At 55.8% G+C, this 12,010-nt stretch overlaps 1 protein-coding gene across 5 annotated transcripts in view; it reads right to left on the reverse strand.

The window, feature by feature from the left end:
- Positions 1–5,016: 5,016 nt before the first annotated feature.
- The window catches only part of STIMATE (STIM activating enhancer), a 56,688-nt gene continuing 49,694 nt past the window's right edge, over positions 5,017–12,010 (reverse strand). The window contains exons 6-9 of one of the 5 annotated variants that reach the window (XR_009533599.1): positions 11,272–11,349; positions 10,381–10,530; positions 8,012–8,554; positions 5,017–7,389 (exon numbers count right to left, since the gene is read on the reverse strand). Coding sequence is in view for 4 of the 5 variants with exons in the window: in XM_060110615.1 (XP_059966598.1) it covers positions 7,375–7,389; positions 8,444–8,554; positions 10,381–10,530; positions 11,272–11,349 (354 nt within the window). In the remaining variant the exon portion in view is untranslated. Of the gene's footprint in view, positions 8,555–8,864; positions 8,975–10,380; positions 10,531–11,271; positions 11,350–12,010 lie in introns of all 5 variants that reach the window. The other 4 variants (XM_060110615.1, XM_060110617.1, XM_060110618.1 and 1 more) reach the window with 4 other exon arrangements.

The raw sequence follows: 12,010 nt of genomic DNA on the forward strand, positions 1-12,010 counted from the left end.
CAAGCCCCCTAGGGCTGGGGGACATAGCAGTGAACTGGCCTGCTCTCCATAAGCCCAGCCTGGGAGAAGCACAGGTGTGGTTGGGAAGAGGAGGGCCAGAGGGTGGTTTGCAGGAGGCAGGGGCCTGGAAGTCAGGTCAGTGTGACTGGGCAGTGGGACCCCAAATGCACCAAGCAGCCCTTGGGGTGCTTGAGTGGGGCAAGATCTGCTGGGGCCAAGGCAGGATGGATACACCTTATTTCTGGGATGAGACAGGCTAGGTCAAGGAGCCCCCCTTCTCTCTGCTGGGGCCTCAGGATGCTGTTTGGGCCCCATTATTCTAGCCAGGACTCTTGGTGCAACTCCAGCAAGGCCTCTGAAACAAGACCTGCACTTGGCAATACAAACTGAGGGCCATAAAGATGCCCACACGTTGTGGCCCAGAAGTCCTGCTCTGGGGAATCTCCTGAGAGGGAAGCATGGAACAGAGAAAGCACAGAGCTCCTGAAGGGGACGATTCGGGGTGGCGGCATGTATGGTCAGGTGGCCTACATGGAGGTCAGTCGTGCCAAGGGAGCCCGTGAGTCACGCCTGGAGTGAGAAAGGGCAGAACGCTGATCTGTCAGCATGCCAAGGCAGTGCCGTTGTCGTGGGCTCAGACCACAGGAGGGTGGCTGGAGGGCCTGGGGTAGGATTATAGATGATTTTTTTTCAATTTTCCTTTAATAAAGTTGAAAGATTGCTTTCATAACAAGTAGCAATAAAGCGAATAAATACTAGGGGATCTGGATGCAGCTGGTGTTTATGTCCCTGTGGCTCTGGGAAAGCTTGGCTCCTGAGTCTGGGGCCACAGATGGGATAAAGATGCTTCAGGAAAGTGGCCAGGTGCCAGATCCGTGGTTGGGGAAGGAGGACTCAGTGACACTATCCCAGGGGTGGGAACTGGGGAAGGGTACCATCTTCAGGGCCTACTTGGGACCCTGGGGCAGTGACAGGCTTGCAAGGGCCAGGAAGGGGGCTCCTCCATTAGCCCTGCCTCGGTCAACGCCAGTAGCATCTGCCCCAAGGGAAGGGAGCTGGGTTTGTGGCTACAAGTAAATATTCCCCTTCCTTAGCATGACTTAGCCAGAAGCCTCACCTCTGGGCGCATCTATACAGCTCTCCCTTTGACTATGGATGTGATTGGAATTACTCGGGAAGACATACCCCTTCAGCAATCTGGGGGAAGAGCCTCCCCAGGAGCCCAGTGGGCAGGCCCAGGCCTGGTCGCCACAGAAGGTCTGCTCCCTTGGGGCACAGAGCATGGACCCAGCCTGGAAACAGCTATATAAGGAAGCCGGGCTGGCCAGGAATGTGGGAAAGGCTCTGTGCAGCCCGCTCCACCTGCCCAGGGGACAGGCGGGACTTCCCTGTAGGCACTGGCCCCGAGCCAGGCACTGTAAGCCCAGACCCTGCCAGTCCATCTCCGGACTGTCTGTGGTCTTGCTGTCACAGCTGGACAGGCCTCTGCAGTAACCTGAGTCTGACAGGTCCATGCGCACAGAGACACTGAGGCCTAAAGTGGGAAGAGTCGCACATGAGCCGAGAACCTGGTGTTCCATGCCTCAGGCAGAGCTGTGGGAGTGGCAAGGGGGAGGCTCCGACTGTCTGGGAGAGGGGACAGGAGTTCAGGAAGCAGACTGCCACTGGCCAGGGAGGAGCCTCCACCTGGCTTTGTCTTTGAGGGGATGCAAGCTGGCAGGGAGGCAATATGAACAAGGGGGAGGGGGCTTTGAGGATCCTGAGTCTCTCAGAGCCTTGGGGTCCTTGGAGGCATCTCGATGGCTTCTGTGAAAACCAAGGGAAGGGTGAGCCCCAGGCCCCCACCTGCTTCACTCTGAGCAGTGTGACTACGGCCTGTTTTGCGCAATAGGCTCCCTTGCCTCGGACAAGGGGAAACAGGCTCAGAAAAGGAGGAGAGACAGTCTGAAGTCACACAGATCAGCGCCAGGTCTCCACACCCAAGGTTCCTTCTAGTACGTGGCAGTGGCCATAATGGAACCTGCAGTATCCTCTGGGGCCACCTCAAAAGCTAACAAGCGTACAGAACATGCCCCACACCTACCTTGCCCACCCCTCCCCTGCATTCAGTGGCCATGGCCAGTGACCAACCAACACCCTCCAAATGCCGGGGCCACTTGGGCGTCCTCTTTATTGGTGTTGCCCAGGTGCTGGTGCCGAGTCCCTGGGCTCAGGGGCCAGGGCTGTTGGGGAGGGCGCCAATCCCAGAGGCCGCGGGTGAGAAGCTATGTTCTGGCATAAAAAAGAGTTCTTGGAAAAGGCTCCTGTGTCTAGGTGTTGCTGATGGTAAGGGGCGTGGCGTGCACTTCTCAGCCAAAGACACTCTTGGCGGGTCCAGCTTTGGGCTTCTCAAAAACAGTCTCGGTGCCAGTCCGGGCGAGGCTGAACACCGATGGGGCGGCAGAACCAGCTTGCTCTGTGGGGAGGATGGGGAGGAGGTGTAGTCAGGGGCACGGCCTGGCTTCCTAGGGAGGAAAGGCCCCTTTTGTGGGGAGCACCCCCCTGAGCCCACAAGCTCTGAACTCTTAGAAAAAGGACCCATGGGACATCCCCCCCAACCCCATCCTCCCTCCTATTGACACACATCTGTGCCCCTGGAGCCCATCGTCCCAAGAACACTCACCACACTCCCGCATGACCTGATAGGTCTTGGACTTGATGTCCTGGTTCTTGGTCAGCTTCCCTCGGGCCCCCTTCAGGTCCTCCTCCTTCACAGGGGGGCGCTTCTTCTTGATGGGGGCTTCCTGAGTGCCAGCCTTGGAGAGCCCGGAGCCTCATCTTACAACCTGAGGCTTCGAGGCTGAGAGCCCTTTCCCACCACTGTGCCTTGGCCGAGACCCCTCTTCCCTGCTCACTTAACTCAAGCCAATTCAAGGCCTCACTCCTCTTCCAGGAAGCCTTTCTGACTATACTTCACAGCCCCATACCCCGAGTCTCTGCCCTTTTCCCACAGACTGGGAGCTCTGGGACCATGGCTGTTGTAGCCTCACACATCTGTGTGCCTGTCCTCCCTGAGCCCGTCTTCCAAGGGAGGCAGAGCCTCCTGTGTTTATGCCCAGAGCTCAGCTCAAGACACAGCTGCTAAAGATGACAGCGCCCATCCTCCACCCCCACCCCCTGGCACGAGCAGGGCCTGTGCTGGGCCCTCCTACCTGGGACATGGTGGGTGTGGGGAACTGCTCCCTGGAAGGCAGTGGCTGTGAAAGAGATCTGAGCGGCGCCCAGCCCTCTCGGGTTTATATAGTTGGCTTGCCTGTCCCGGGAAGTCACTCCCCCTCCTCTGACAGCTCCCTGATGATTCAGATCCACACAGCCGCTGGCTTCAGAGTTTATTCTTGGAGATGATGGGGGCTCGCTGAGCACTGCTGCCTGGGGGGCTGCAGTCCTGGTGAAAGCAGACAGCTGGGGAGACCCCGTACCCTTGAGGACAGCTGCTCTCTGGCAGGCGGGAGGTGCTGGGCCTGGCAGCGACTCGTGTTTATGAACGTAGGTCCTGTAACGTGCGTGGGGCACTCCGAGCTGTCCATCTGCGATAGCCCATCCCAGCGTGGGGGGTGTCCCGAGGGAAAGAGAGGGCCCTGAGCCAGGCTGGACAGCTCTGAGCTTGTTTTTCTCTCTCTTCTACCCCTTCCCTGGATTCCAGAGGAGAGAGACTTCCCAGCCCCACATGGCAGCAGGGCGGAGGGCTTCCTGCATCTGCCGCTGGGGAGCATGTGCTCACACCCAGCTCGCTGGGCTCTCACAGTGGACTCAGAGCGTGGGGGCTACCCGTGGCTCACAGGTACAGAAGCTGCTGCCAAGGGAAGCCTGGGAGCCGCTCCACCTGCACTTTTGCTGATGCCCCTGTCCTCTGTCCAGCTCCCAGTGCAAGTTTAGCAACAGGATGAAGGAGGGAGCAAAGCACCCAGGAAGGGCCGAGAGGAAACCATGCTTTGTGGTAAGGGGACCGGTGAGCTGAAGGCAGGAAACAGCACAGAGCCTCTGACTGAGATGAGGTCACCGAAGGGCGCCTGGCCCAAGGACATTTAGGTTGTGAGAGGGTGGGCAAGAGTGAAGCCCACTCAAGGCATGGACAAAGGCACAGGCTCCCTGAAGGTCACTTAGCTCTCCTCTGCTAGTTCCTAACACCCCATCCTTGAAGGGAAGACCCCCGGGGCACAGGACAGGACTCCGAGCCTGAGGTGAGGGTAGGAGTGGATGTGGGTAGGAGGTCAGGGTCCGCCCCATTGGATCAGACATGCCCAAGCTCCTTGTCAGTTTGTGATGGAGAGTATTTTTATCCTTGAAGGCTCCAGGCAGACAAAACCCAACCAGGCACTGATGTCTGGCTGTCTGGAACACCGCTCAGCTGCTGTCAGACCTCATCCCACCCCGATACCCCCTGCCTGGTCCTGGCCCCAGGAGGCCAATGCGAGCCCTGCCAGGCTCCATCCGAGACGAGTGCTGACATGAGGAATGCCTCTGGACGGGCACAGACCCAGGGCTCCAAACAGGGGCCAAGAGGCACTGAGGGCAGGCCTGGCTTGTGAGGGCACTGCTGCTGGCTCCCAGCGCTTCAGCTCGGCCCCCACAGCCAGCCCTGCCCAGGGGAGCACCTGCCTTCCAACCCCGTGGCCTCAGGAACAAGGATGTGGGATGTTCACTCCTCACACTCCATCTCTCCGGCACCCTTCGCTCCTCGGGGGGCGGGGGGCAGGCAGAGCGGCTTTTACTCGCATTAACAGGGAAGTGGAAATGGCAAGAGTATGTCTGGTTTTTTCCCCTTGGCAGGTTTCGGCTCCCACATCCGCCACAAGGAGATGTCAGATTCATTCTCACTCTGTTTTCTGGGGAGAACCTTCTAACTCACTGGGGACATTTTCTTGACCCCCACTAAGCTGTTTCAACTTCACAGAACACACAACCAACAACCACAAAAGTGATGGTTTCTTTTTTTAAAAAACTGTAATAAGATGTCAAACTTTATTGTAAACCACTTTACAATGTTAAGTACATCGTCTTCTCTTTCATTTCAAAAAGGTGTTTCTGTGAATCGTAACACCACAGATTTAACCACCCGTGCTGGGAGGGCAGTGGAAGTCGGTCATGGTTTGCTCGTGTAGGTCTGACTTCTAATAAACCGCATGAAAAGAGAAATCAAATTAAACCAACCCACCCACCCACTCAGGAGCTCAAGGTCCCTCCCCAAGAGCAAAGCTCTTCAGAGCTGCCAACGTTTCACAGGGTAAAACACAGAGCTCTCCACTCCTAGTTGGAAATGTGTGAAACTTCTAAAGGCCAACCCTGCCCCCTACAAGGTGGCTGCTCTGGCTGACAAGCCGCCTGCATTTGCTTGGCTGCAAAAAGGCCAGTGAGTTGCAGTCTGGAGGGCACAGTGAGCTGCTGACAGCTGCTGCTCCCTCCAGGCTCCTGGGGCAGCCTTCAGACGGGGACTCTGGGCTACAGCCTCCAGGCCCACACTGAAGAGGGGAAGAAACAACCTGAATTTGAGCCTTTATATATTTTCCCTTTAAAGGCATGACAGGTCAACATTAATCCATGACTCCTTGTTGTCAGGAAGAGGCACAGATTAAAGCTTGAGGCAGGAGGCCACCAGTGTGCCCGAAGGCTAATTGACGGGCCTTCACGTGGCAGGTCTTTGGGCTGAGCAGACCAAGAAGCCACTGCCTGGGGTCTCACCAACATCCCTCCTTGCCATTGTCAACATCCCACTGTCAGCGAAAGGAAAAATGGGCAACAGCGATCTCTTCCATTCGGATATGACAGTTCTACCTCATCGGGTTATTTCTATCAGTTACAAGAAACTTGTTCATGGCCTTGACTTACAAGTTTCCATTATGGGTGGCTTGGCTGAGGTCCAGATTTGGACAAAGCAGACGGATGGCGCACAACACCCAGTTGGTGTTCCATGGTTTCTCAAGCACAATGATGCTTGCCATGTGGCAGGTGAAGAGCTGCACCTCATAAGGCACCTTGGAGCAGGTGGTGAGGAAGCTTATCCTAGGGGTAAGGCCAAACACATCAGGCCACGCCATTTAGGCCCGCACGCTGACAAGGCCCTGTACGATCAGACTCCCTGTTAGACGTCCATGTCCTAGTTAGCCAGCTACACAACTGAGGCTCAGAGACTAAAGCCCTTTCAAAATCAGGATACAGGGAGAAACCACTGCTCGCTCGCTACCTCTTTGTCCCCCAAACCCACTGCCCAGCAGGCGCTGGGATGAGCCTTGAGATGAGCAGATCATCTGGGGTCTGTATAACCCACAGTTTCCATCCTTCACACCTGTGGCTTCCCCAACCTCATCCTTGGTTTGGAAACATGAGGAGCTCAAGACTGAAAGTGAAGCTCAGATTCTGGGTTCAGGGAGGTGAAGGAAACAGCTGCGGCCACAGGTTATTCAAACCAAGACAAAACAGGAGGAGAGAGTAAGGCAAGTCAGCGATGCCTGCCACCTACCAGGACCGATGTCAGTCCTGGTCTTCCCAGTGGGGAGCCCCCCACTAACACAGCTGAGAGTGGGAGGGGGGAGGAGCATAAAATGAGGGCAAAGCTAAGGGAGAGTGGAGATGGGCTCCAATCTCACCCTGCTCTCCTCTCCAGCTGCAGGTGCCCACCGTAATAGAGTCGCCGCCCACTGCAATTCAGGTCCCAGCTCCTCTGACCCTCTGGATTCCTACAGGACAACAGGCTGAGAAGGCCTCCGGAAGGCCTGTCCCTCCATGACCCACACGGGTGAGACCGTGGGAGGCAGAGGACAGGCCCAGGATGCCTGGTTTAACAGCGTGGCTCACATGCCACAATTCAGACCCAATCTGTTTGAGTGACACGTTTTTATGTAGGTTTTTAGGTAGGAACCTAAAAAGAAGGTTCTGGGTGGTGTGGCCTCCCTGAACTGATCTCACTTCCAACTCGCACCTTAGCCATGCGGTTCTCTATTCCTAAACTTCCATGACTGCCTCTGGGCTGGGACAAAACACTGGGCTGCTGCTCCCACAGCAGGGCAAGTGCCTGGGTCAGCCCATTCCACTGCTGGGCAGCAGACTCCCAAAGCCACGGGGCCTATGCCCATGCTGGGGAGTGGGGGCCACAAGCTTTGAAGCACCTTGTCCTGCCTGTGGACGCAGAGAGCAAGCTCGCTCACCTCCACCCGCTGCTCTGGAGGATGCGAAAAACAGGATCACTTGGTCAGACAGGCGTTCTCTAGAAGACGAGTCGACAACACTAAGCTGACAGGCAAGGCGTAGCCTGAGAGGAAGTTCCCAGAGCTGGGTCCAGAGCCTGGTTCTGAAGGCTGCACCATGGGAGGCGGGGAGGCCAAGACTGTGTTTTAAACTTCAGATCTGGAGGCTCTGAAGAGAAGCAGGGAACAAACAGGAGTGGCCTCGGAGTCTCAATTTCTCTGGACACAAAATCCTCTTAACGCTCCTTTTTCCAGCATGTTTCAGTAAGACCTCTATCTAACCTGCCGGCAGAAGTGCCAAGGAACTGGTGGGCCCTGGGCAGAGCCCTTCCTATTCCACCCTCACAGGGCCCTGGATCCACATTTGGACCGGCCACCTCCTGCTCAGGCTTGACCTTTGCAGAACCACCGGGTTTGTTGATTTCAGATGAGGGCCCACCTCCCTTCCTACCGGAATCATTACCTCATCTGATCGTAGATTACCTAACAATATTCCAAATAAAAAATTCCCGACTTTTTCCTCCCACCAGTTCACAACCCATGAAAGGCAAACAAACCCATTTCTTTGGGGATTAAAAAGAGTTTTTAAATACAATAGTATGAAAATATAACTTAAAAATATAAAAGTTAACAGTATACGGAAGACTTAAAAATCTATGTTTTGCCCATGAGTCCCATAGGAAATAAACATATACTCAAAAAACATTAACACTGTGACAGCTCATAAAACCAGCTATAGAAATCAATAGTTACAAAAGCCATTTCGAGTAAGAAAGCGTTGCGGTTCCAACCTGGTCAATGTGTAACTTTTAGCCCCCAAACGTGTTACGTCTTCACATTCCCCCGAGCCTTGGCAAAAGGCTCCACCCACGGTCTGTGTGCACGTGAGTTCTCATCCTCGAGGCCGCCTGGCCAGACGCAGGACAGGGCTTCTGGGTCCCTCACAACACCGCTTGGGACGACAACGCACAAACAAAACGCCTCGCTTGCATATTTGGTCAGTGTTTGTAGTGCAACTGAGTGGGGACCTCCAGCTGCCACGCCGGGCCAGCGGCCTCCCTCCCTCGGGTCACAGTAGTCTAGGAGTGGGCAGAGACCGTGGGAGGAGTGGAGGTAGAAGAGGGGCAGAGAGAGGAGGGGAGGGAAGACGCAGCGGAGCGACCCTCGGCCAACCAGGGGCTGGCCGGGCCCCGACCCGACCCCAGCTCGAGGATGTGTCATACAGGCAGCCCGAAGCGGTGCTTCTTTTTCTTCGCGGGCTTCAGGGGGGTCAGTCTCCGGAGGTCCTCCTCCACATCGGACTCCTCCATCTCGTCATCGGCCGAGATCAGGATCTGAGTGGTGGAGAGGCGTGGCCCTGAGTCACTGCCTGCAGTGCCCTCTTCACCTACCCACCCTGGACCCCAGCACAGAATGCCAGCCTGTCTAGGAGGCCTCAAGTGTCGGGTTTCTTTAGGAGAGGGTGATGGGGAGGCCCTCTTTACAGAGTGAGACAAGCTGGCCCACCCCAGACTTTTTTTTTACACCACGTGTATCCACGGGCTACTGATACCAGTGCTGAGTCGATACACCTCCCCTCTGCTCCCGCTTCTCCATCCAACCTCCGGCTGCGACCGAACCCCCGTCAGAGCAAACTTAGCCTACGGGCATCCTGGCAAAAAAGCCCAGTCTTCACACATGGAGTCCTAGGTCCTTGAAATTGGTTCAAATACAGCAAGAGCAGACTGAAAAGCCCCGTTCTGAAAGGAAAACACCTGTGGGGCACAACATAAAGCAGGGAGATTTCAGAGTGTCTGCTCTGAGCCAACCTGGTAAACTTCTGAAGACAAACAGAAGACCTCCGCTCTTCTGAGCCCCCAGAACGATGCAGCCACGCAGCTAGGGCATCCAGGGCAGACACTCATTCACTGCCCACCTGCCTGTCTCCACAGACCTCAGAGCACCAGGGAAGGACTGGCACAGTCCAGGTCAGGACGGAGAGGCCCGAAGCGCACCTGTGCAAGGGGAGCTCATTCTCCTCCTGGGCAGGGCGGTCTCACCACCCCTCCCTGCAGGGCTTCCTGCCTCCAGTCTTGGTCCCCTGATTGAACACTCTGGCTCCCTACCTGCCGCACAAGCACATTCCCATTCCTCACCCTGGATCACAAAGCACCTTGCCCAGCTAGCTCAAACCTTTGCCTGTACCTACTTCTTGTCATTCTGTCCTGCCCTCCGGAATATATGCTACTCTGGCCACAGTGAATTTCACATTAGTACCCAAATGCCAAACCACATGACCACAACTGCTCAGGAGCAGCTGCTTCTGCCTGAAACACTGTGTGTCATTCACCTAATGTTCACTGCGCTCTTACAACCCCACAGGCCTCATGCCAGATTCTAGGGACACCTAGAGAAGAGACGGGCTTCCCCTCTGTCCTCCATCTAGTCAGCTTTCAAAGCTCCCTCCAGGACGCCCCCAAGAACTAAACCAACTGTTCCAAGTCCTCACAGAGCTTTGTCAACGCCTCAATCTCAGAACTTATTGCAGAGTGCTACGATGGCCTGTGCAGGCTGTCACCTTCCTTGTCCACAAGTCTGAAGGCCTCAGCCATTTCTGTAGCCCCCATCCCACAGCGCAGTGCAGGTGCAAAGTGAGTACTGTGGGCTGCCTAGGACACACAACCTTGCCTCCAGGCTCCTATTTATGACCACCAATCTCCCTGAAGTCCAAACATGTGAACTCAGGAAACTTGAAAATACGGGGAGGTAAGGTTCTCCCTGGGAGGTCTGGCTATTCCTACAGAAGCTTCTTGGTGGCTTAGCCAACACTTCTCTTGTTCTTTGGCGACAGGCAGGGATTCAAACGCCTTGATGCTTAAAGGTCAATGACCAGGCCCACACGTCCTTCACAGCTTCCCTGGAACAAGGCAGCTCCTCCCTTTCCTGTCTTTCTCCACTGACAAAGAGGGGCTACTGGAGGCGAGCCACCCACAACAGATGCTCCAGCTCCCGGCCCTAGGAAGGCCCACAGGATAGCAGGAATGGGTCCAGGCTGGATGGGAGCTGTCAGCCTCCTCTCCCTCCCGCTGGCTGGTGCTGTGACTCAGCACTCAAGAGAAGGACAGATGCAAACATGAGACCAGACCCCTCCTGGGTCAGCGGCACGAGGGCTCGGCCCTACCTCAGACTCCGACTCCTCATGGGACGCGGCCCTTCGGTAGCGGACCTTGCTGCCGTTCCTCGAGTCCTGGTTGGCTCCCCTTTCTTCTAGTTTAGCTTTCGTCCTTCCCTTTCTCATGAGGAAATTGTCCACTACCCAAAACATCAGAGCCTGGGGGAAGGAAAGTGCAGGTTACTCCGGGATAAGCCATTTGTGAAACCAAGCTGAGCAGCTCCACACCCATCCTTCTCACCCCTGCTCCAGATCACAGCATCGAGAACCAGGGAAAGGAAAACATCATCCAGGCCCCCTGCTCTCTTTCTCAGCAGTCTACGAAGAGATTCCCAATCTCTATGTCCCTTCTTCTGTTTCACCCCAAGGGGTTCTGTGGTGGTGACTGATGGGGACAGCCTGCCCCGGGTGCTGCAGCAGTTGGCAGAGCGGGGCCTGAACCAAGGTCTCCGGACTCCTAGTGGGGGCTCCTCCCCTGGGCCGAGCAGTTGGCCAGCACACCTGCCACATCTGTCATCCCCAGGTTCCTTTACCGTTTTCTTATTTCTTAATTTCTAGCCAGAGTGCTCATGAGTTCCTCTTGGAGCCCTGCGGTCAGGAATAAACGACGGGGATGAATTCCTGATGATCTTAATCTAGAAGCTGCTGTTACACACGGGGCAGGGAAGGCAAGACAAAGATCCCAGAACCCTTCATTTTGCACAGAGGCCCCGGAGCAGGGATGTGCATGTTGAGGAAGCAATCCTGCTATTTTCAGGTCCGGGGTGGGGATGGGAGGTGGAAAATGCTTGCATGGAGGGACCCGAGGGCTATAAGGTGTTTTCTCCATCAGACTCAGAATTCTGACAGACACGGGAAGACAGGGGGCAAACAGGGTAAAAAATGCAACAAGGCACTGACATTGACAAAGAAGGGGACAATCAGCATGACGATGGCCAGCTTCAGGTCTGGGTTTTCAATGGGATTCAACAGGGCCACCTGTAAAGAGAAGTAGACTCAGTGAGGGTGGGGGAGACCCCAGAGGAAGTTCGGGGTGGGGGTGGGGGAGTGGGGGGGGTGATGCGGTACTGGAAATCACCCACGAGGCCTTGCGAGGGGGCTTACCTTAGACACTCCCCCCAGAGCCCTGACGAGAACAGCACCTCACATCCAGGGCCGCACAGTCCCCAGACCTGACTGCTAACAAGGGACTGACGCCCTTGGAGACCACTGGGAGCAGTTAGTGCTTGAGAGGCGAAACGACGCAGGGATGGGGGACAGGGGTGGGGCGGGAAGCACTTTACGAAGCAGGCACGGGGTGAGGCTGGAGAGTGTGAGGAGAGGAGGAGGTTGGTGGGCGCTCATCACAGCTACTAGCAATGAGGCGCCGACCACTTTCTAACAGAAACCCTGCACCCCAACCACCTCCTCAAGGGCAACAGCTCCCAAAAGCCTTGGTTTATTTTCTTAAAAAAATAAATCTCAGCCACAAATAAAACCAAAGCAGGCCAAGATCTGAGTTACTTGTCCCCAAAGTCTCTTTGGCTGGTTTCCTGTGGGCAGTGGATGCTTAACTGCACAGCCCTGGGGCCAGAGGGCAGGGTTAGGAACCATGGGAACCTGTGACCAGCCACACTGCCTGTGGCACCAAAAGGCTCGG

Source organism: Mesoplodon densirostris, chromosome 10 (genome assembly GCF_025265405.1).
Source record: "Mesoplodon densirostris isolate mMesDen1 chromosome 10, mMesDen1 primary haplotype, whole genome shotgun sequence".
Taxonomy (NCBI): Eukaryota; Metazoa; Chordata; class Mammalia; order Artiodactyla; family Ziphiidae; genus Mesoplodon; species Mesoplodon densirostris.